Genomic DNA, 21708 nt, shown 5'->3' with positions numbered 1-21708 from the left:
CTGCTCAGCAATAGGTTCCAGGATCTCCCCACAGTAACTGATTCTGAACCACTGGAACAAGGGCTACTTCCCCAGCCTCCACAAAGCTTGAAGAAAGTTTCTCAGGATCCTGTGGATAAGAAACCCAGAGCTTCTGCTCCCCAATATAGGAAGAGGAAGGTGGTGACTGGAGACTCCTTGCTCAGAGGGGTGGAGCCCAAAGTGTGCCGACCGGACTTGTCATCCCGAGAGGTCTGTTGTCTGCCAGGTGCACACATCCAGCATATGACAGAAAGGATTGGAAGACTTATCAAGCCCACGGATTACTATCCTTTCTTGCTGATCTATGTGGGAACTAACGATACTGCCCATCATAGCCCTGAACGTATTAGAAAAGACTATGTGGTTCTGGGTCAGAAGGTGAAGGAGCTGGGCACACAGGTTGTGTTCTTGTCAGTGCTTCCTGTTGAAGACAATGGCTTAGGACAAGAAAGAAGAATACTTCAAATAAATGACTGGCTACGTCGATGGTGTCGTCAGGAAAGTTTTGGATTTCTGGACCATGGCTTATGCTTTCAAGATGGTGGTCTTCTATCGAGAGATGGTTTGCACCTTACGGCGGTAGGAAAAAGGGTGTTTGCTAACAGCCTAATAAGGAGGGCTTTAAATTAAATTGTATGAGGCAGCAAGACAATAATTCAAAGGCTCGTATAATGCCAGAAACTGAGGATAAGAACATTAAAGATTTGCAAAGAGTGGCGCATTCACTAGGTAATGTTAACTTGCAGGCTTGTACAGAAACTAAACCCTCAGGATGCATAAATCGTGGATTCCGATGTCTCTACACTAATGCACAGAGTATGGGAAACAAACAGGAGGAACTGGAAGTCCTAATTAAGGAAGGAGAAACTTGGTGGATGACACTCACAACTGGAATATTAGGATACAGGGGTAGAACTTGTTTAAAAGGGACAGGCAAATGAGAAAGGGTGGAGGCATAGCAGTATATGTGAAGGAGGTATATATTTGTGAGGAAATATGTGAATCGGAGCATGGCAGCTCAGTTGAGAGTCTCTGGGTAAAAATAAAAGGAGTAAGAAATAGCAGTGATATTATTGTGGGGGTCTGAACAGACCACCAAGTCAGGCAGAGGACTTGGATGAGATACTTCTACTGCAGACTGCAAAGTTCTCCAAGAGAAGGGATACAGTGATCATGGGAGATTTCAATTACCCGGACATCTGTTGGAAGTCCAACTCTGCAAAAAATGAAAAGTCAAATAGATTCCTGACTTGTCTTGCTGACAACTTCCTTTTTCCAGAAAGTAAAGAAGGAAACAAGGGGATCTGCTATCTTGGATTTGATTCTCACCAACAAGGAAGAATTGATTGAAGAAGTGGAAATAGTGGGCACCCTGGGCAGTAGTGACCATGTGATTTTAGAATTTACAGTCTTGGGGAAGGGAAAAGCTATACATAGTCAGACTTATAGGTTGGACTTCAGAAAGGCAAACTTCGATAAACTTAGAACTATGCTGGGTAAAATCCCATGGTCAGAAATACTTAGGAGAAAGGGGGTTCAGGAGGGGTGGGAGTTTCTTAAAAGCGAAATACTGAAAGTGCAATCACAGACAATTCCTATGAGAAGAAAAAATGGAAAAAGCTTAAAGATGCCGAAGTGGCTCCATAAACAGCTCTCTAAAGACTTGAGAAATACTTGAGAAATAAAAAAAAACTCCTTTAGGAATTGAAAGGAGGGCCTTATAACCAAGGATGAATATAAACAAATCACCAGTGCTTGCAGAGAAAAAGTTAGGAAAGCTAAAGCTCAGTATGAGCTTAGGCTGGCCAAAGATGCTAAAAACAACAAAAAAGGGTTCTTTTCTTATGTTCAGAGTAAGAAAAAGAGCTTGGACATGGTAGGCCCATTGCGAGGGCAAGAAAGTGAAATTGTAACAGGTAATGAAGAGAGGGCGGAACTGCTCAATTCCTACTTTTATTCAGTCTTCTCTTCTGAGGGAAACGGTGCTCAACATGGCAAAAACAGAACATATAAGGAGAGACAAGTGGAGTGCCTCAAGGATCTGTCCTGGGACCTGTTTTGTTCAGCATCTTTATCAATTATTTGGATGAAGGAATACAGGGAACACTTATTAAATTTGCAGATGATACTAAATTGGGAGGGGTTGCAAACACAGAAGAAGACAGAAACAGGACACAGGATGACCATAACAGGCTGGAAAACTGGGCTAAAATCAATAAAATGAATTTTAATGGGGATAAATGTGAAGTTCTGCATTTAGGTAGGAAAAATCCAATGCATGGTTATAGAATGGGGGAGACTTGTCTTAGCAGTAGTATGTGCGAAAAGGATCTAGGGGTCTTAGTGGATCATACGCTGAACATGAGTCAACAGTATGATGTGGTGGCTAAAAAGGCAAATGCAATTTTGGGCTGTATCAACAGAAGTATAGTGTCCAGATCATGTGATGTGATGGTATCGCTTTACTCTGCTCTGGTAAGACCTCATTTGGAGTATTGTGTTCAGTTTTGGGCACCACATTTTAAGAAGGATATAGACAAGCTGGAACGGGTCCAGAGGAGGGCAACGAAGATGGTGAGGGGTCTGGAGACCAAGTTCTATGAGGAAAGGTTGAAGGAGCTGGGCATGTTTAGCCTGGAGAAGAGGTGGCTGAGAGGTGATATGATCACCATCTTCAAGTACTTGAAAGGCTGTCATATAGAGGATGGTGTAGAATTGTTTTCTGTGGCCCCAGAAGGTAGGATCGGAACCAATGGGTTGAAATTAAATCAAAAGAGTTTCCGGCTCAACATTAGGAAGAACTTCCTGACCGTTAGAGCGATTCCTCAGTGGAACATGATTCCTCAGGAGGTGGTGGGCTCTCCTTCCTTGGAGATTTTTAAACAGAGGCTAGATGGCCATCTTACAGCAATGAAGATCCTGTGAATTTAGGGGGAGGTGCTTGTGAGTTTCCTGTATTATGCAGGGGTTGGACTAGATGACCCTAGAAGTCCCTTCCAACTCTATGATTCTATGATTCCTCCACGAAGATAAATTCAGGTGGGTAGACATGTTGGTTTGAAGCAACAGAACAAAGTTTGAATAAGATCAACAAAGTTTAATTGTGGGTATAAGCTTTTGCACGAACATGCACATCTTTAGAAGTGTTCCTCAGCTCTCAAACAGCTTTGCTATTGACCAGCAGCACCTCAGTCTTGTTTGGATTGAGCTTCAGTTTACTGACCCTCATCTATTCTATCTCAGGACTTCCACAGACCCACCTGACTCAGCTGTCAAGGAGAAGCAGAGCTGGGTGTCATCCACATATTGGTGGCACTTTATTCCAAATCTCACCATGATCTCTCCCAGTGGTTATAAGCATGGAGGACAAGACAGAACACTGCAGGATCCCACAGCAAAAACTGGCCTGGGGCCAAGCAGCAGTCCCCCAGCACCACCTTCTGGAACTGGCCAGTCAAGTAAGAACAGAGCAACTGAAGCACAGTACCCCCCACTCAAAACTCTACCAGTGTCTTTAGAAGGATACCATTGTTGATGGTATCAAAAGCCACAAGAAAATCAACAGGGATACTCTCCTGGCAAAGTTTATCTGTCAGAACAATCAAGGCCATTTCTATTCCAAACCTAGGCCTGAATCTGTATTGAAATGGGTCTAGATAATCCTTTTCCTCCAAGACTGACGGGAGCTGCATAGCTATCACCTGTTGAAACACTTTGCCCTGTTGAAACACTTTGCCCAAAAATGGAATGTTGGCCACCAGGCAGTAGTTGTTCAGGTTTGTAGGGCCCAGGAATGCCTTCTTTTGAAGGGGCTGCATAGCTGCATCTTTCAGGGTGGTCAGAACCAGGACTGGATCTACATGTTTTTGAGGGGGGAGGGGTAAAATTAAAAAAATAATGCCCCCTGATGGGTCCATTCTATCTTTTGGGCCCACAGAACGGAATGGACTCCATATGCAATTTGGCAGGGCCCCCCCTCCTGCAGCACCAGGGGCAAGTGTCCCCTTTGCTCCCCCCTAGATCCGGCCCTGGTCAGAACCACATCCTCCTGCAGAAAGGTATTTATTAGGTCCCAGACCCATTCAACCAACCCAGTCTGGCTCAATACCAACAGCCACAAGATAAGGGTCAAATCTAGACATGGTGGGCCACATACTTCTATGCAACTTGTCCAACATCAGATCTCACCACCTAAAAGTCATCCCAGACAATCAAGACCAGACTACATTCCTATGGCATTCAGATCCTAAATTATTTTCAAAGTGGCCACCCAATCTGCCATCAAGTAGTGAAGGTGATATCACAGTACCAAAAATCCTGTTGGATCTGGCACTGTAATATCATAAAAGACAAAAATAGCCAATTCCCAGCAATGGCAATTACCAATTTTTGCAATGGCAACTTCAGGAAGCACGCTTTTGCAGAATCATGCTCCTCTGCACAAGTTTCAAAGCACTTCATGCTTCTACAGCAATTATGAGCCTCCCACATCCTGCTTTGATTGATGCTTGATCAACCTGGAGCCTTGCTGATGAAAAGTTAAGCCAGTCACAGAGGTTTTTTTCACCAGAGGTCTCTCTTACATTTTCTACTACAAACCTCTGCTGCTTCCTTGGATAACAGCCTGGAGCAAATGAAATAGCCTATATATACCTAGGCACAAACATGCATTACTATATATTTTAAACTGTTTCCACAAGTACAAGAAATGAAAAGGCCTTCAGTGATGCTAGCTGTGTGATTTCAACTTGGGACTCATAAAATATAATAAGGTTGTTTTTATTACCTATCCAGTTTATTAGCTAATAAAAGCAACTTAGCATATTAAATTTCACTGACACACATTTTCAAAGTGGGACTGCAGTGCAATATAACCTACTACTGTGTTTTCCCCTGAAGTCACCCAAGCATGTTATTTCCTTGCCCTTTTTATCTTCCAAACTTCCCTAGAGAAAGAAAAAGCATTCCCTCAAATACAAGAGAAAATGAACTTATCCAATTGCCCGTTCAGCCATAAAGTATTGTAAAGTATCACATTCTTATAAAAGGTACATAAATGAGTTTCCGCTATCAAAAGTCATTAAGTTGGGGTAAGGGGAAATAAAGTACAAGTGAAACTTCACTATTCAGCTGTACCTGCTTAGGAAAAACACCTTTTTTTAAAATGCCCTGTACATTTCATTTGGCATTCTTCATGAAGGAGCATCCAAAGGGACCTATAATACAATTCAAGTCAGTGCAAACAATAGAAGGGAATCAGAAGAGAAGAGACAGATGTTTTAAGAGTCCTTGGCCAATTGTGCAAACTACGTAGAGAGTGGGCCATGGAAACTTTTTGATGTGTAGAGGGCAATAAACAAAAACTAGAATAAGGTCAGGAAAATCAGGGTTAATATCCTAATTCTATGAGGGATGGTAAGCTATCATATAATATCCTAATTCTATGAGGGATGGTAAGCTATCCCTTACATGTTTAAATATTGTTTAATTTATGTTGGATCTAATGTTGGAAGCCGCCCTGAGCCACTTGTGGGAAGGGCGGGATATAAATTCTAAATAAATAAATAAATAAATAAATCATATCTTTAAACCCAGTTTATCTCTGTCTCATCCCACACAAAGTCATCATTATGCTATTTAAGCATATGTTGGTAAATTACTGACTGTAGAAATGCTGACTCATAAAACTTTCTTATTAGATAAGAAGATTAAACTGGTTTGGGATATCGCTCTTTCAAAAGTCCTTGAAGTTTAGTTATGTGTTTCACACTTTACAAAAACACTTCTCTCCCAAATAGGTACTGAAAGTTTATGGAACCAAATCATCCCTTTTGATATACACTTCAGCTCTCTTATCTGCTCACCCTTGGATCCCTGACTAAAGAGGAAAGTTTTGCTCTCTGTTTTGCAACTGAAAATGAAACATGATAATGAAGTGGAAAATTACAGAAGACAAATGCTGGTTGAAGTCTGAGCTCTGCATAGCACCCAGTCTGGATTCAAACAGAAATACAATGTGCACTAAGAACCACGTTTCCCCTGCTTTCACACCTTGATTTTAGAAGCACACCTTCCGCCATTTCATACATGAGTTTAGGTTTTTCAAACCCTGCTAGCTGAAACATATTCTCCTATTTATGAAAAAAACACAAATTAATTTTAATCATGCTCATCACTGTGAAATGAACAAGTTATCTGAATCTTAGATAAGGGACTGGATCCAACCAGATTTTCTGTTGCAGAAAATTGGACAGGGGACTCCTCTAGCTAGCATTTATGGGGATCACAGGACTGCATGGCCAAAAGCCATGTGAAACTGGGGCTGTAGTAGGGAGGAAAATTGCATGAGATTGAGAGAAAAAGGTGGCTGTATCCAACCCTATGACTAGAAAGATCTTTTTGACAGGGATTAAGGGAGTGTGACAAGGGGGAGTGAGATACAGTGCCATTAATGTCACGTCTATCAGAATTTGAGCCTGTCTCCCACTGACAAAAGGAAGCAGCAAACATTACATGTAATAAAATCTAGAATCCAATGTGGTAAGCAAATCATTTGAGTTTGTGGTTCTATTGATACTACACATTTCTACTATGCAAAGTTTTGTTCAGAGTGTATGCATCACCTGTATGAAAATAAACGTGGGTTTTGTGATTGCCTGGCATAGCCTTGAAACTTGTCTATGATGTTATCAACCCTTACCTGGGTCATCTTGGCAAGGTCCAATGAAGGCCTTTGTTCCTTTACCTCTTCAGGCCGCCGTCGTTTTACTCCGACTTTCTTGTCATTAAGGACACATGGCTGAGACCGGCTTCGTGAAAGCCCATTGGAGCGCCTTGTCATCTCTGGCGTTGAAGCAGGTGTGCTGTTTGCTGAGGGCAGACAATATTCCGAAAAGGATATCTGATCGTGAGAACAGGAGAGCGACCGCTGAATGTCAATCCGCCCACTCTCTATAGAAGTGTGATCATTGCCCCAAATATCGCTCGTCTGTCCATACGTGGCTGACCTCCTCATTCCTTGGCATGGCTGACATCCAAACCTGTTGCTAAATCCAGACTGGTCATAGGACGAGGAAAGAGTGTTTGACCTGGAAGGAAGGCTAAAGCTTGAACTCCTTTGCATGGTAGAGAATCCATTGGAGTAGCGCTGGACACTTCCCCCGCTATAACACCGTCTCTTTTCTACAGGAGTCCAGACCTTCGATCCTATAGGCCTCCATGAAGCCCTGCAGCTAGACATCTCATCAGAAAAAGAGAGTGACCTACATTGACGTTTGCTGGGAGGTGCTGATGGGTTGCCATTCCGGTCACTGAGACTGAGGTCTTTGATCAAGTTGGTCACCGAGCATGTGCTAGCTGCTTGTTTCTGCCATATGGGGCTTTCTTCACTTTTGTCAGGAAGGCAGTCCCAAATGTTGGTGCTTTGCTGCTCAATCTGAAGGGGACATTTCCTGCTGAGATCTCTCCATCTGTCATTTTCTAGTTGGGAAATGATAGAATGACATATACTCATTAGCACTGGATAATGATACAGTTCATTACATGGTATTCCTACATAAAAGCAAACTGAAGGATTATTTGTGACACTGAGTCCATACCAACACCATAGCGATAGCAGAGTAAAAGCCTCCTGAAATTCTGAACTGAAAGAGGACAGCAGGACTGAAACATTTAGGGAATCAGGGTACACTAAATACTAAGGGGGGAAGGTATTAACATATTTATACACAGCTATGTAAGCAAAAAGCAATAGTCATCACAGGCAGCTATTTATCACTTGGGTTTACAACAGACACATACGGTATATATTTGACTGTGACTGTTAGAATTTTGGGAAGGGAAGGCAGCATGGTATACACCAATCTCATCAGATCTCAGAAACTAAGCAGGATTGATACTTAGATAGGGGTCCACCAAAAAAGACTCTTCAGAAGAAAGCAATGGCAAACCACCTCAGTTTCTCACATGCCTCAAGTCCCTTGTTGGGATCACCATAAGTCAGCTGCAACTTGATGGCGCTTCACACACACACACATCAGATTTTCATGTGACCAGGTCCAAACTGATGAAGACAAATAGCTACTGATTGTGGAAAACAAACAGACTATTCATCAGAATAAACCCTGAAGGAGTAGAGTACAACCAATAGCGAATAAATGGTAAAATACTTCCAGTAGTAATATTGAATGGTCAGATTTAGATAATTCATGTTATGTGCCTCTTGCCAGCTTCTTCAGCTGATACCTGCAAAGAGTTGCCAGTCAACAATCAAAATGCTGGAGCTGGTGGAAGGGAGCAGCTATTTGTTCTAGTGTGACTTTTCTTCTCACAACACTAAGCAAGAATTACAGATTTAACAATTACTTCTATATTTAGATGTTGCTTATTTCTCCACCATATTAACTACAGCCATCAGAGCATTCTCAGGTCAAGGCACCAGACAAAAGAATCAGAAATAGAAACTAATTTTTAATGGCAAGCTGCCATGACCCTCAGGGTCCAGACATCACATTTTACAAAAGGCCTGGCTAAGCCTATGCAAGAGGATATAGGATACCTAGCCATTTCAACATTACTTTGCACAAACAACTATAAATCTTCAGAAGTGAAAAGTATTTTAAAACAGAATTGTCATGAGAAATGCTTATATTATTTACTACTTTCCCTTGTGCTCTTTGGAAAGTTAACTGCAGGTCAGCATACAACATGTGTTTTATTGCCTTTCTTTTTATTTGGACGTGAGGTCAACACAATCACAAAGGATCAAAATAGATACCTATCTATATTTCACCATGTAAAACCAACTATTAAATGATATTGATAAAGCATAACCATAGTTTCCCTATATGTGTAACTCTGACCACTAAAAGCCATCTCAGGACTCAAGGCCTTCCTGAACAATCCAACATGAGTGAAGTCTCAGATATATTTTATCCTAATTTTGAAAAACTGAAATTGCTGCTTTACAATGGTCTTATCATAATGAATGCACATTCAATAAGGTGCCTGAGTGGTATTCTCTCAGAGACATGAATAGGTATGTAATGCAATAATTTGTATCAGGGCAATGGAAGGGCACAAACTGGGAACATGGTGGTTCATGGTTCGTTTGATTTCCTGAACCAGTTTGACGTTTGTTTGGGTTCTTTGGTTTGGGAGATGGTAGAACAGCCCCCTCATGAGTTAGAGACATCAAACTCACAAGAAGCTTTCAGCAAGCTCTCCTCCACCAGGCCTCCAAGTTTGGCAAAGATTGTGGATTTGGGGCGTCCAAGTTATAGCCCTCAAAAGCAGGTGCCCCCAGGAAAGCTCACCTCTAGCATTAGGTCTGGTCCCTGAACCCACAGCAAGGAACACTTTCCCATCCAGAAAACGTATTTAAAAAATTGTCCCACTGTGTGTGGAAAAAAGGAGTCCCCCAAAGCTTCCCCTATATCAGCCATACAACAAACAACAACTAACTCTTCTCTTTTTGTGCTGCAAAGTGAAAGAGCAGCTGAGTCAGGGTGTGGTATTATACTGGGATATAATCTGCTCCCAAGAGCAGAATGGAAGTCCTGAGGATGGCTGCCAGAGCTGCTTTGAGTGTTTCTAAGGCTCTTCACAAGTCCACCCCCAGAGTTGCCTAAAGCAGCAGCTCCACAGGCAAGAGCACCCTAGGCAGGGTGCCCCTTCCTCACCCTCGTGTGCCTTTGCCTCACAGCGTGCACTGTGAGGCTGCTATAGCTCCAACCCTGTGTCTGACGCAACAGCGGAACAACAAACAGTCTCACTGTGTGCTCTGCAGCGCAGGTGTGCTGCTGCTCCCCATTGCTTTCGCCGGTATTTCCCTCATCATGGAGGCAAGGGAGGTGAGAGGGCTCACACTGGCATCTTTGTCAGGGCCATGCTCCAGACAGCTGCCTAGTCTGCCTAGTGAAAGGGCCAGCCCTGGTTGCCTAGGAATTGATTGAATTGGCACCAGGCTGTCTGGAGTATGAACCACAAACATTAACCAAATGAACCACCATAAAAAATGTTGTTAATTTTTGGGTTCAGGAATGATGCAAACAAATGAAATGGTTAGAAACAAACAATGAACTGGCCTGGTTTGTGCGGTTTGTTTCTCAGTTTGTGCCCATACCTAACCAGGGCTGTAGTAATGGACAGGCTGTGTGTGTGTCCATCCTCGCCCCCTCATAATTTCCTCAATAGCAATTTGCTCTGTCCACTGGATCTACAGTATACGTGTCTTCAATTCCCAACCAAGGCTAAAAGCAGTTGGGAAAGAGACAATTTCTGACAGGAAATCAGTACTTTAGTCCTATCAGGCCCTGATCTAGATGGCCCAGGCCTGATCAGATGTTGGAAGCTAAGCAGAGTTGGCCCTAGTTAGAACCTGGACAAGAAACTGCTAAGGAAGTTGAGGATCACTATGCAGAGGCAGGCAATGGCAAATCATTACTGAATGGCTCTTGCCTTGAAAACCCTATGGGGTCACCATAACTCAGACACAACATTTTCCTGCACTACCATGCTATGAGCCCCCGCTGCTGCTTTTGAGAGTAGAATACACAGACAAGATCATGGATGTCTCAACATAATGTGTAGCTTGGTCCTCAATTGTACACAGATCTAGGCATTCCCAAGTACAAGATCTAGACAAAAATCAGATTTTACTAAGCTGCCTTTTCCACATAGGCTTAACTTGGAAACATGTGGTACGTGATTACAATTTTTATACTGCTTCATCGTCTTCCAAGCAAAGGACAATTGCTGCTGAATGATGGAGGGAAGCATCATATATGCCACCTGAGCTCTCTGGAGGAGCGATGGCATAAACTCACAACAAAATAAATATCTAGAATACAATCACTCTGTGGCTCAGCTGTAAAATTTGACATATGGCTATACTTGTTGTACTATGAAGTGGGAAACTCAAATGGAGAAAGAGTCTACACCTACAAATCCTTTCAATTACTTTAGATTACAACCTCTAATGTTTAATCCAATTGTTTGGTATATACAAAACACCTGGAACAGGTGGAGGATAGTCTTAACTCTATATCTTTCCATTTGACCACCGTTTGACCAGTCAAAATATATACCCAGAAATAAATCTGAAGACTTTTAACCATAAATGAACATGAACATATGAAGCTGCCTTATACTGAATCAGACCCTTGGTCCATCAAAGTCATATTGTCTTCTCAGACTGGCAGCGGCTCTCCAGGGTCTCAAATGCTTTTGAGTATTTACAAATGATAGATCTCTTTCAAATAAAAATATTCTTTCATATGAGCTGACCTGTATGAACTATGCTAGCCCAATCTTGTCACATCTTGGAAGCTAAGCAAAGTAGGCACTGGTTAGTGTTTCAATGGCAGACTACAAAGAAGTACCATTTGGACTGTACTAGGGACACTATGCAGAGGCAGGCAATGGCAAGCCAACTATGTTATACTCTTGCTTGAAAACTCTATGGGGGTCGCCAAAAGCTGGCTGTGACATGATGGCACTTTCTGCCATATAAACATTAATGTTAATTTGTGAGCCAACAGTAAAAATGCTTTCTAGTTAATATATGATTCATAGCATCTGTGGTCCTCTTTACTGGAAGGAACATGGCCAAGTTGGTTACTTTTTCCATTTACAGTGGAAGTCTCCAACATGACTGATTTGGAGAAACGCTTAGATCTATATTTTAGACATAGCAGCCATAGTACTAAAATGGCATTTGGTCCCTATTAAAACAGAGTTCTTGAAGAGTCTATGAGTGGCAACAAAGATACATGTTAAGCACCTGTGAAAGCTTCCCAGTCTACAGAAGACAGCCAAGGTAGGGAAGCTATTGAACAAAAGATGATGTCCCATTACAGCTCCAAAGGGACAGGTAATGTTTCTTACTGCTTGGTATCCCTTCATTGCTTATAAGTAATCCTACTATTATCCCCCAAAGTATTTTACAGATAATGGTATTCTTGAAATGAACACCATTTTATTATTTTATTATTCTGTTAAAAGACTGTCATCTCTACTCTGAGCATTATGTAAGCTTATGGGTTTTCAGTCACTTTATTTCTGCTATTTATGTTTTGTTATATTGATAAGATTTTGTAGTAAAAGATAAATATCAGAAACAAAACAAAAATGGTAATTACAAATTTTATCATTATTAGTAGGCTTAATAAGAAAGAACGCCAGAGGCCAGGCCTTTCAGTGCAGCTTCATAAAACAACTAATAGGCCAAAGGCAGTGGAGTATATCCCCCACTAAGCCATTCGCTTATCCTAATTTAAATATATGCAAATTTAAAATTAACAATCAACAACTAACAAACAAAAGCCTGGAGCTCTTTTGGATGAGGAGAGACAAAGCAGAGGTGCTGATGATGGAGAATCCATGTGAGCTTCTATAGAACCTCTGGTTTCATTGGTCGTAGACAGGAAGGCAGGACAGGAACAATAGATGACAGGGAAAAGATAGCTACCATCACCAAAGTCACATACTTCAGCTAACTTTTAAAATTTAACCTAATTACTTGTTTTTCTTTTAGAAGCAACTTGTGAATATAAAATATTACACAGATATGATAGCTTGAAACATCAGATGGCTCTTTTAACCCTTGCTTCATTTGTTCTCATAGCAAATGGTGTGTTGCAACATAACAAAATGCTTTAAATAATGTATGCATGTGAGGTTTCCACCCAAGAATTGCTTCGGTTCTGTGGGTGAGAAGACACTGGAACGACATCATCATTCACCGTAGTTGCCTATTCATTTCTACATCTCACCTTCAAATGCTGTGGTTAAAGCTTACTGGCTTAAACCCACTGACACTTTGCTACATACCATACCATGACAAACTGGAGGAGGAAGACTAAGAGCTCTGTGCTATTTTCATCATCAAGGAGTACTGTTGGGTTGGTTTTTTCCCCTTCTCTCATAAGAGACAAAGGAAACCAGAAGGTTGGAACTGAAACTGCTTATGCATGCAATATGGCTTAGCCATATCTGAAAGTCTGCACGAGACAAAAATAAAGACCAAGATTGTTTTACTTTGAGAACAGCCCTTAAAAAAATCCAAAAAAACCCCTTACCATTAATAATTCTCCACTGTAATTGCAATCAGGTCAGAAAGCAACTCACAAAATCTGGACCGGGCATTACAGGCTGTGGCTGGGTGGCTCAAGCAGAGCGGGCTGAAGCTAAACCCGGCGAAGACAGAGGTCCTTTGCTTGGGCCGTCGGGGTCCGGGAAGGGAAATACCCCTTCCGGTTTTTGACGGTGCACCGCTGATGGCGGGGCACAGAGTCAGGAGCCTGGGGGTACTTCTGGAGCCTTCCCTAACAATGGAGGCCCAGATAGCAGCCACCGCCAAGTCCGCATTTTTCTATCTTAGGCGGGCAAGGCAGCTGGCTCCCTTCCTGGAGCGCGACGATCTAGCAACGGTGATCCATGCTACGGTCACCTCGAGGTTGGACTACTGCAATGCCCTCTACATGGGGCTGCCCCTGTGCCGAACCCGGAAATTGCAGCTGGTGCAGAACGCCGCCGCCCGGTTGTTATTAGGGCTCCCAAGGTGGGAGCACATTCAGCCGGGACTTCGGGCTCTGCACTGGCTGCCAATATCTTACCGAGTTCGGTACAAGGTGCTGGTTATTACCTTTAAAGCCCTATATGGCCTAGGACCTGCCTATCTGAGGGACCGTCTCTTCCCACACATTCCCCAGCGAGCACTAAGATCAGGGACCCAAAACCTCCTGGTCGTCCCCGGGCCAAAGGAAGCCCGTTTGAAAGTTACAAGAGACCGGGCCTTCTCCATAATGGCTCCATCTTGGTGGAACCAGCTGCCGGAAGAGGTAAGGGCCCTGCGGGATCTTACCCAATTCCGCAGGGCCTGTAAGACATCCCTCTTCCGGCTGGCCCACAACTAATCGGCACAGAGCACTGAGCACTGAACATCGAACACGGAACATCGAATATTGAACATGCAACCGATGAGTGTAGCTGTAGGTCCGCTTTGTGATTTTAATGTCTATGCATATAACAAATGTTTAGATTTTTAACTATAACTTATGAAATGTTGATTTTAATGCTTAATTTTAGATTTTATGTTAGTTTTATATGTTGTAAGCCGCCCTGAGCCACCTAGTGGGAAGGGCGGGATATAAATCTTAGATAAATAAATAAATAAAAATAAAAAAATTAAGCCTCTCTTAAGTCATATCATTGTCTCTCTCTAACTTCTTTTCTCACTTAAGACACCTTTCATTCAAATTCAGCTGTTGAAATCAAACCTACTCCCTTCTCCCAATTTCTCTCTCTTCCTCTCAGGCTTTCTTCTGAAACAATCTCTCCGCTATCCTCATAATTTATACAAAGTACTAGAATGATAGCACTTACTGCTAATGCTTAGGGACTCCCTCTATGGCACCCCTGTTCCCAAACCTTTATTTCCTGCTTTGAGAGGCGTCCTACATTCCCCTCTGATCCCTTAAGCAAAAAGGAGACTGGAAATTTGAATAGAGCATCTCTCCATTTTGGATGTAGGAGGGTTTAGAATGGTGAGAAGACATTTCAAACTGTACTTTTGGCCTTATATATTTCGGGTCACAAAGCTTACAAAGCTGCAAGACAACCTGAGTGGTCCATCTTTAGAGTCCCTGCTTTGGGTGCCCCACCATCTTAGGCAAGAAAAGGACTTCTCAGTTGTGGCACCACAACGTTGGAACTCCCTCCCACAGAAGTTCATTTATCTCCCTCTTATTATTGTCTTCCACCAGCAGGTAAAAAAAAAAGTTTTGCTTGCCGTCCCCCCACTAACTATTATTTGCCCTTCTCTCTAGTTTTGTTATGTGTCTTTGTATTTATATGATATATTGAATTACTTATTTTATATATACTTTATTTTAAACAGAGTTTTGATGTTTGCCATCTTGGGGACACTACTGGAGCATAAAGGCAGCATAGAAATATTTTACATAAATAATAATGCATTATAGTTATCAATGCTAGGATTCTGTTGGCCACCAGAGAAGGCCCATTACTCAAAGCCAAAATCAAGATGGCGCTGTGATGCATTAAAGGACACAATTGTATTTTATATGAGAAAATTCACCTCTTGGTGCCTTTCCCCACTTCCCCACTCAGGCTTTATACTGAATCCGAGAATTCCCTGAGAAAGCCTTGTGATGAAAATCCAAGAAGAGAGCACAAAGAACTGACAATACCTGACAATTAATTACTAAACTGAGCCATTGTTCAGAATTATCCACTAAACAAACAATGTTACCAGCCAGCTTTACAACTGCAATCCTAAACAGAGCTATACATTTCTAAACTCTTGACTTCAATGGATTTAGTAGGGTGTATCTTAGATTTAGTGTTGCCCTTTTTGAGCAGACTTCGGAGGATGGTGGAAGACAGGAAGGCCTGGCGTGACTTTGTCCATGGGGTCGCAAAGAGTCGGACTTGACTGTGCGACTGAACAACAACCTTAGATTTAGTAGGGTTTACCTTGGATTAGGATAGCACCTGTTAATTTCTTAATCAGATATCACTGAAGAAAAACTGCAGCACTTTGAATCCACTCCTACATCTATTAACTTTTAAAAAGTAGCATGTACTATTGCTCTACCAGTCTTTTCTCTCCCTCTCTCTCCCCCCCACTTCCAATTACAATGTATGGTTGGATATCCCAAGCCCTAGAATATGACAGGACAGAAATAAAGTTTCAAAAAAGCATAAATAAACTCAATTAAGACCTACTTCCAAATGTATGTCCATCGTATTATTTTAAAGACTATTAAAATGTATACTATTATCAATTAAAAATATTATAAAAATAAAACAACTAACCACAAAAGAAATACTCCCTAAATCAGCAAGAACAGTAATATGAATACAAAACCAGCTACCCATCTCTAGGAAAAGCTCCTTCAAACAGCCAAGTTTTAATTATATGATGAAGAGTACCATGATTTTGCATCTGAGCACGAGACAAAAATAAAGCTTTCTTATGAAGGAAAACCCACCTCTGAAAAGAAAGGGAACTGGAGTACAGCTTTTCTCATACCAACAGAGCTCTAAAACTAATTTAAGATTAATAAATTTAAAATTAATTTCACTTTTATTGAAAACTTTATTATTTCTTTACATACTCCCCATACCTTTCCAAAAAGTTTTCTCCCATTTAGCATAGGCTGAATCACATTTAAACCAAACAGCCTTAGCATATTTTAAGAGGTTTCAGTTTACAGTAATCTGACTGAGGTATTAGGAGATTTTCACTACACCACACTGGCTCTCATGATAGAATTGCACACTGGAATTTTATTATTATTTTTTTTTACTGACATGATTATATATACAAACGTAAATAATTTTTTCACTGTCTGTGTTTCTTTTCTGGCCATTATTATTCATTTTATTTTATGATTATTACTGAAAATAATTTTGTCATATAGAGGAGGAGCCCTGACCTGGATAGCCTCAGCCTAGCCTGATCTCATCAGATTTCAAAAGCTAAGCAGGGCCAATGGAGAGGCAGGCAATGGCAAACCACGTCTGACTATGTCTTGCCTTGAAAAGCTTAAGTCAGCTGTCACAGAGACTTGGTGGGATGTATCCTATGATTGGAATGTAGTAGCGGATAGATCTGAGTTGTTTAAGAAAAACCGAAAACGGTTGAAGAGGAGGGGGAGTGGCACTATATGTGAGGAGGTGGTTTGCTTTTCAGGAAAAAAGTGGAGGAAATGGGTGGAAAGCATCTGGGTGAGGATAAGAGAATGAAGGACAAATAGTAATGTGGCTGGAGTCTGCTACAGACCATCTGACCACAGTGAGGAGGTGGGTGTTGCCCTTCTTGAGCAGCTTGACGTTGTATCCAAGCAATATGACCTTGTAGTTAAGGATTACTTTCCTGATGTGTGCTGGGAGACAAACTCTGCTAAGCATTCAGAGTCATGTTACTTCCTGACCAGTCTGACTGACAACTTCCTTTTTCAAATGTCAGAGGAAGCCATGGGGGGCTTGACCATATGAGGGGCATATTAAACATCAGGCAAGAGTTGGTAGATGGGGTGAAGGGTGTTGTGGACCTTAGGAGGATATGACCATATCCTCCTAGAATTCCTTTTGCTGTGGGGGATGAAGAAAGTTCCTAGTCAAATATGTATGTTAGATTTTAGTAGGGCAGACTTTAATGAACAGAAGCACGATGAACATCATTCCACAGGCAAGAAAGCTGGAAAGAAAAGGAGTGAGATCTCCTAAAATAAGCTCAAGCCCAAACGATCACTATTCCAACAAGACAAAAACATGGCAGAAGATCCAAGAAGCCATGGAAGAAAAGATAACTGTGTGATGAGCTAATAACCAAGAAATGAAAAGAAGGACATACCTCTAAAGAAGAGTATATGAGAGTTGCTAGGAACTGTATGTCAGTCATCAGGCAGGCCAAAGCTCAGAATCAGCTGAGGTTGGTCATGGAGGCTCACTACAATAAAAGCTTATTCAGATATATGAGGAACACACACAACGAAAAAGAGGCAATAAGCCTACTGTTGGGTGAAAATGGAGGACACGCAGAAAGGCTCAATGTCTATTTCACCTCAGTCTTCCCCCTAAAAAAAGAGAGTAGGCTTATCTAGAGATAGTAGTTGACAAGGCACAGCATCTGAGCTGCTGGCTGACATAAGACAGAGAGGCTGTTGAAAGGCTCCTGGATGCACTGAATGAATATAAATCCTCCGGGCTGAATAGTGTGCATCGAAGAGTGCTCAAAGAACTTTGTAGAGAGCTTGCAGAGCCTTTGTCCATCATCTTCAAGACCTCTTGGAGGATGCAAGATGTGCCACAAGACTGGAGGAAAGTGACTGTTATCTCTTCAAAAAAGGCAGCTAGGATGACCCAGCAAACTAGGGAAGATAATGGAACAAATGTTAAAAATGTCACTCTACAAGCATCTGAAGGACAACTTGGTGATATGGAGAAGTCAGCATGGATTTGTCCCGAACAGGTCCCACCAGACCATCCTTCTTTGATCAAGTGATGAGCTTACTGGATTAAGGGAACACGATGTTGTTTACATGGATTTCAGTAAAGCTTTTGATGCCGATGACACCAAATTGGGCAGAATAGCAAACAAATCAAAAGATAGAGACAGAATTAAATGAGATCTGAATAACTTTGAAAAGAGGATGGATGTGTATGAGACGCAATTCAACAAGCTGGGTAACAAAAATTAGAAGCACACATACTTGCTGGGGGACATATTTCAGGGCAGCAGTGTGTATGAACAAGATCTTCAAGTATGGGTAAAGAGCTATTTCGTTTTTCTTGTTTATTGTTTTAACCATTGGTTCTTGCCTGCCCTGAGCCCTGCTGTGCAGGAGAGGCTGGGCTAGAAATCAAATAAAATACGAGCTAGTATGATGCAGTGGCAAAAAAGGCTAATGCAGACTTAGGGTGTATCAACAGAGGCATAACATTCAAATTACAAAATGTCATAGTCCCACTGTACACCGCATTGATCAGGCTGCACCTACTGTCTGCAATTTTGGAAGCCTCACTTCAAAAAGGATGTGATAGAATGAAGCAAGTTCAGAAGACTGTGAAGAAAGATTATCAGGGGCCTGAAGACCAAGCCCTACAAGGAAAGGTCGAGGGGCTTGGGAAAGTTCAGCCTGGAGAAGAGGAGGAACATGATTAAACTCTTTTAGTAGTTGAAAGGCTGTCAAAGGACAGCTGGAAGCTGTTGGCAGTAGAGGATAGGACTCACAATAATGTGTTTAAATTTTAAGTGCAAAGGTACTGGCTGGATATGAAGGATGGAATTACAGTAAGAGTAGTTCTGCAGTGGAACTGGCTGTCTAGGAAGTCTTCAAACAATCAGGAATGATTGAGGCTGATCCTGAACTAAGCAGGGGGCTGGACTAGATGGCCTGTATTGGTCCCGTCCAACTTTTATAATTCTTATGGAAATAAAGAGATCATGCCTGGTAACCTTGCAATTGCCTTGAGGGGGCCAAACAGAATATTTGAGCATGTAGGCTACATGTCATCTTTGAACTCAGCACCTATGCTGTGTAAAGACTGCTTAAGCACAATATTTTAACTGATATTGCTTGTCCAGGAAATATTTTTTCCAAAGTGACAGAAGGCCTTCTACTAACATTTGATCTTCAATACTCTTCTTTCAGCGAAGAATTATCCACAACCACTGCCAACAATAATAGGCCTCTGGAGTAAGATGAGGCATGCTAGCAACTTGAAATGAAGCCAACCAGTAATTACGGCAATAGACTTCTGCCCTTGAAAAGATTGCAGTACAGAAATAAGCCGTACTTGCTGGGGTTGTGGCCATCACCAGTATCAAGCACACCTACTGCCAATTCTGATGATGTAAATTATGTCTTTGAATAAACTTTTTTGCAGTGCCAGGCAGGCCTAAACCATTACATTCAATGAGTTTAGGCATGTCTAACTCTGCATAGGATTAGGCTACAGCTCTCTAGCTTGGACACTGCCAGGGGAAGAGGTGACATTCTTGCTCGCTAATCTTCTGCCAGCACACACAGCTTGTGCCTGCATGAATGTTTGAGAAATGAAGCCAATGCAGGTAGTGTCAACAGATATGGTGTTCACGAAACTAAGATATTTCACTAGTAATACTTCCTGATGGGAATTATCTTTTCAGTAGCGGCTGTGGGATTTTAATTTTCAGCTGTGCCTACGGAAACCTTGCAGAAGCAGATGATTGAAGAGAGGTACTAGTGAGCAACATGTGAACACTGATGGTCAGTTTCCAGGGTGCCTGCCTTTTCTTTGGTGGAAAAACTACTGAAGCATTTCTAAACTACAGGCGACACTGAAGAAATCACTGGGCATGCAGTGGATGATAAGCACAACTTATATTCTTATGTGTGTGGTTTAACTAAGCAGCTGCAAGACAGGGAGAACAGATTCTAGTCAAATAAAAAAAAGTGGAACTGGAGGAGGGGTGTTTAATCCTTTCCTCCCATTATTTTCACACACAATTTTCCATCTCTAACTCATTCCTCAGTCTTTCCGGTATCCTGCAGCCAAAACCATCCAGGTACCACACAGAAACTCAGTACTCTCACAGCACTACTTCCTTAAGCAAACTGAATCCCTCTTTCCATTCTTATGGCATTGAAGATTTTTAAAAGAATGGCTGACTATGGATCCCTGACTATGGATCACCTGCAACCTATAAAGTTAAACTTTCAGCGCTATACAAAATTAAATGTACAGTTGCAAAGAAACTGTTGTCGCCTGAAAAATGCACACATTTTGTTACTGTAATGTAAAGGTTTCATTTGCTAATTCCATCCCCACCTTGAGGGTTTTTCCAGAATAATAAAAATGAATGCACTAAGGAAGGAAAAAGATAAACATCTTTGCTGGTGCAGAAAAAGAAAAAACCCGATCCTCCACAGTGAAATCCTAGGAAGCAACTGATAATTTGCTCTTATGCCTTGATGTAACTGTGTGGGTACTCTGTGGAGAGAAGACTGCCTGGGGGAAGATTCTGAGGAAGTCATACCTAGCAAACCTTCCCATTATGGAGTTGTGACTGCACACACAGAAGCAGCTTTTCAAACCAGGTAAGCTACAAAATTACAACTTGCTGTCCCTTGGTTGATACAGGGCACATTTTATTTAGTGCGTTTGTTAACCACCAAGAAATAAAATAAGGACTAGTAACTAAAACTGTCAAGCATGCATATTTCGAAGTACAATGGTGGGTTCTTAGACAGAAAGGAGGCCGTTAGTATCCACCGCCTCCCTCCCTTTCCCCAAAGATCGGGCAAACAGTAAATCCATCTAGCCCAAGGATGTTTACACTGCAGCCTGGCTGTAGGGTGCCTCTCCTCCACATTCACACAGACAGTTCTTATCAGGTCTGGAAGAAGTGTGAGAAACAGAGGTGTTTTTAATAACCTAAATTCCTTAGTAGTAAAATAGATATTATGTACTAACCTTTGAACCCGTGACTCAAAATGCATCTGTATGTTATCTTATGAACTAATCTTATATAGTAACAGTATAATCATGTATTCGTCATTACTTCCAAGGATGCTGTTCTTGGGAAAGCTTCAGAGTTTCTACAATAAAGCAACTTTTGATATAACAACAAAAGCCTGATTACTGAGAAATAGCGATGCTTGATATTTTGGAAGTAATCTTACTTGGGGACGTAACCGAACTGGAAACTTTCTAACCATATGGCGGAGAGCACACCAGATAACGGAGAAGCCCCTGACACTTCAAAACGACCAATTGGTGAAGACCAAAGACCCGGTACCAGCCCTAAGCAACCTCCGTGGCGCATACTTAACGCACGGAGAGCAGCAGGGAGAGGGTCTCCATTGCACATACAGCAGCTGTTCATTACCCCCAAAGTGTGGGTCCCCCAAAGATCAACTAGCTTGATGGATGAAGCACCCGCTCAGAGAGAGGCGATCCTGGCGTTGCCTTCCCTGCGTTCGAAGATGGGAGAGGACAGTGACTAGGGCATCTCCAAGGTGAACGGCAGGAATGATCGGGATGAGAGGGGAGAACCATGCCCTGACCCAGTTGAGGAGGAAGAGGAGGATCCAAATCCAGACCCTCGGGAATTTCTCCAAATGGTGAGATTCAAGATGGCAGAAATAGCAAAAGGGTTGAGAGACGAGATGC

General features: G+C 41.9%; 1 protein-coding gene across 1 annotated transcript in view; it reads right to left on the bottom strand.

The window, feature by feature from the left end:
• The window catches only part of FAM53B (family with sequence similarity 53 member B), a 158038-nt gene that overhangs the window by 67302 nt on the left and 69028 nt on the right, over window positions 1-21708 (bottom strand). Inside the window, exon 5 of the mRNA XM_060241449.1 lies at window positions 6722-7500. Coding sequence (XP_060097432.1) covers window positions 6722-7500 — 779 coding nt within the window. The remainder of the gene's footprint in view (window positions 1-6721; window positions 7501-21708) is intronic.

Source organism: Heteronotia binoei, chromosome 6 (genome assembly GCF_032191835.1).
Source record: "Heteronotia binoei isolate CCM8104 ecotype False Entrance Well chromosome 6, APGP_CSIRO_Hbin_v1, whole genome shotgun sequence".
Taxonomy (NCBI): Eukaryota; Metazoa; Chordata; class Lepidosauria; order Squamata; family Gekkonidae; genus Heteronotia; species Heteronotia binoei.
The sequence above is the reverse complement of the archived record's forward strand: the minus strand, read 5'-3'. Positions and strand labels throughout refer to the sequence as shown.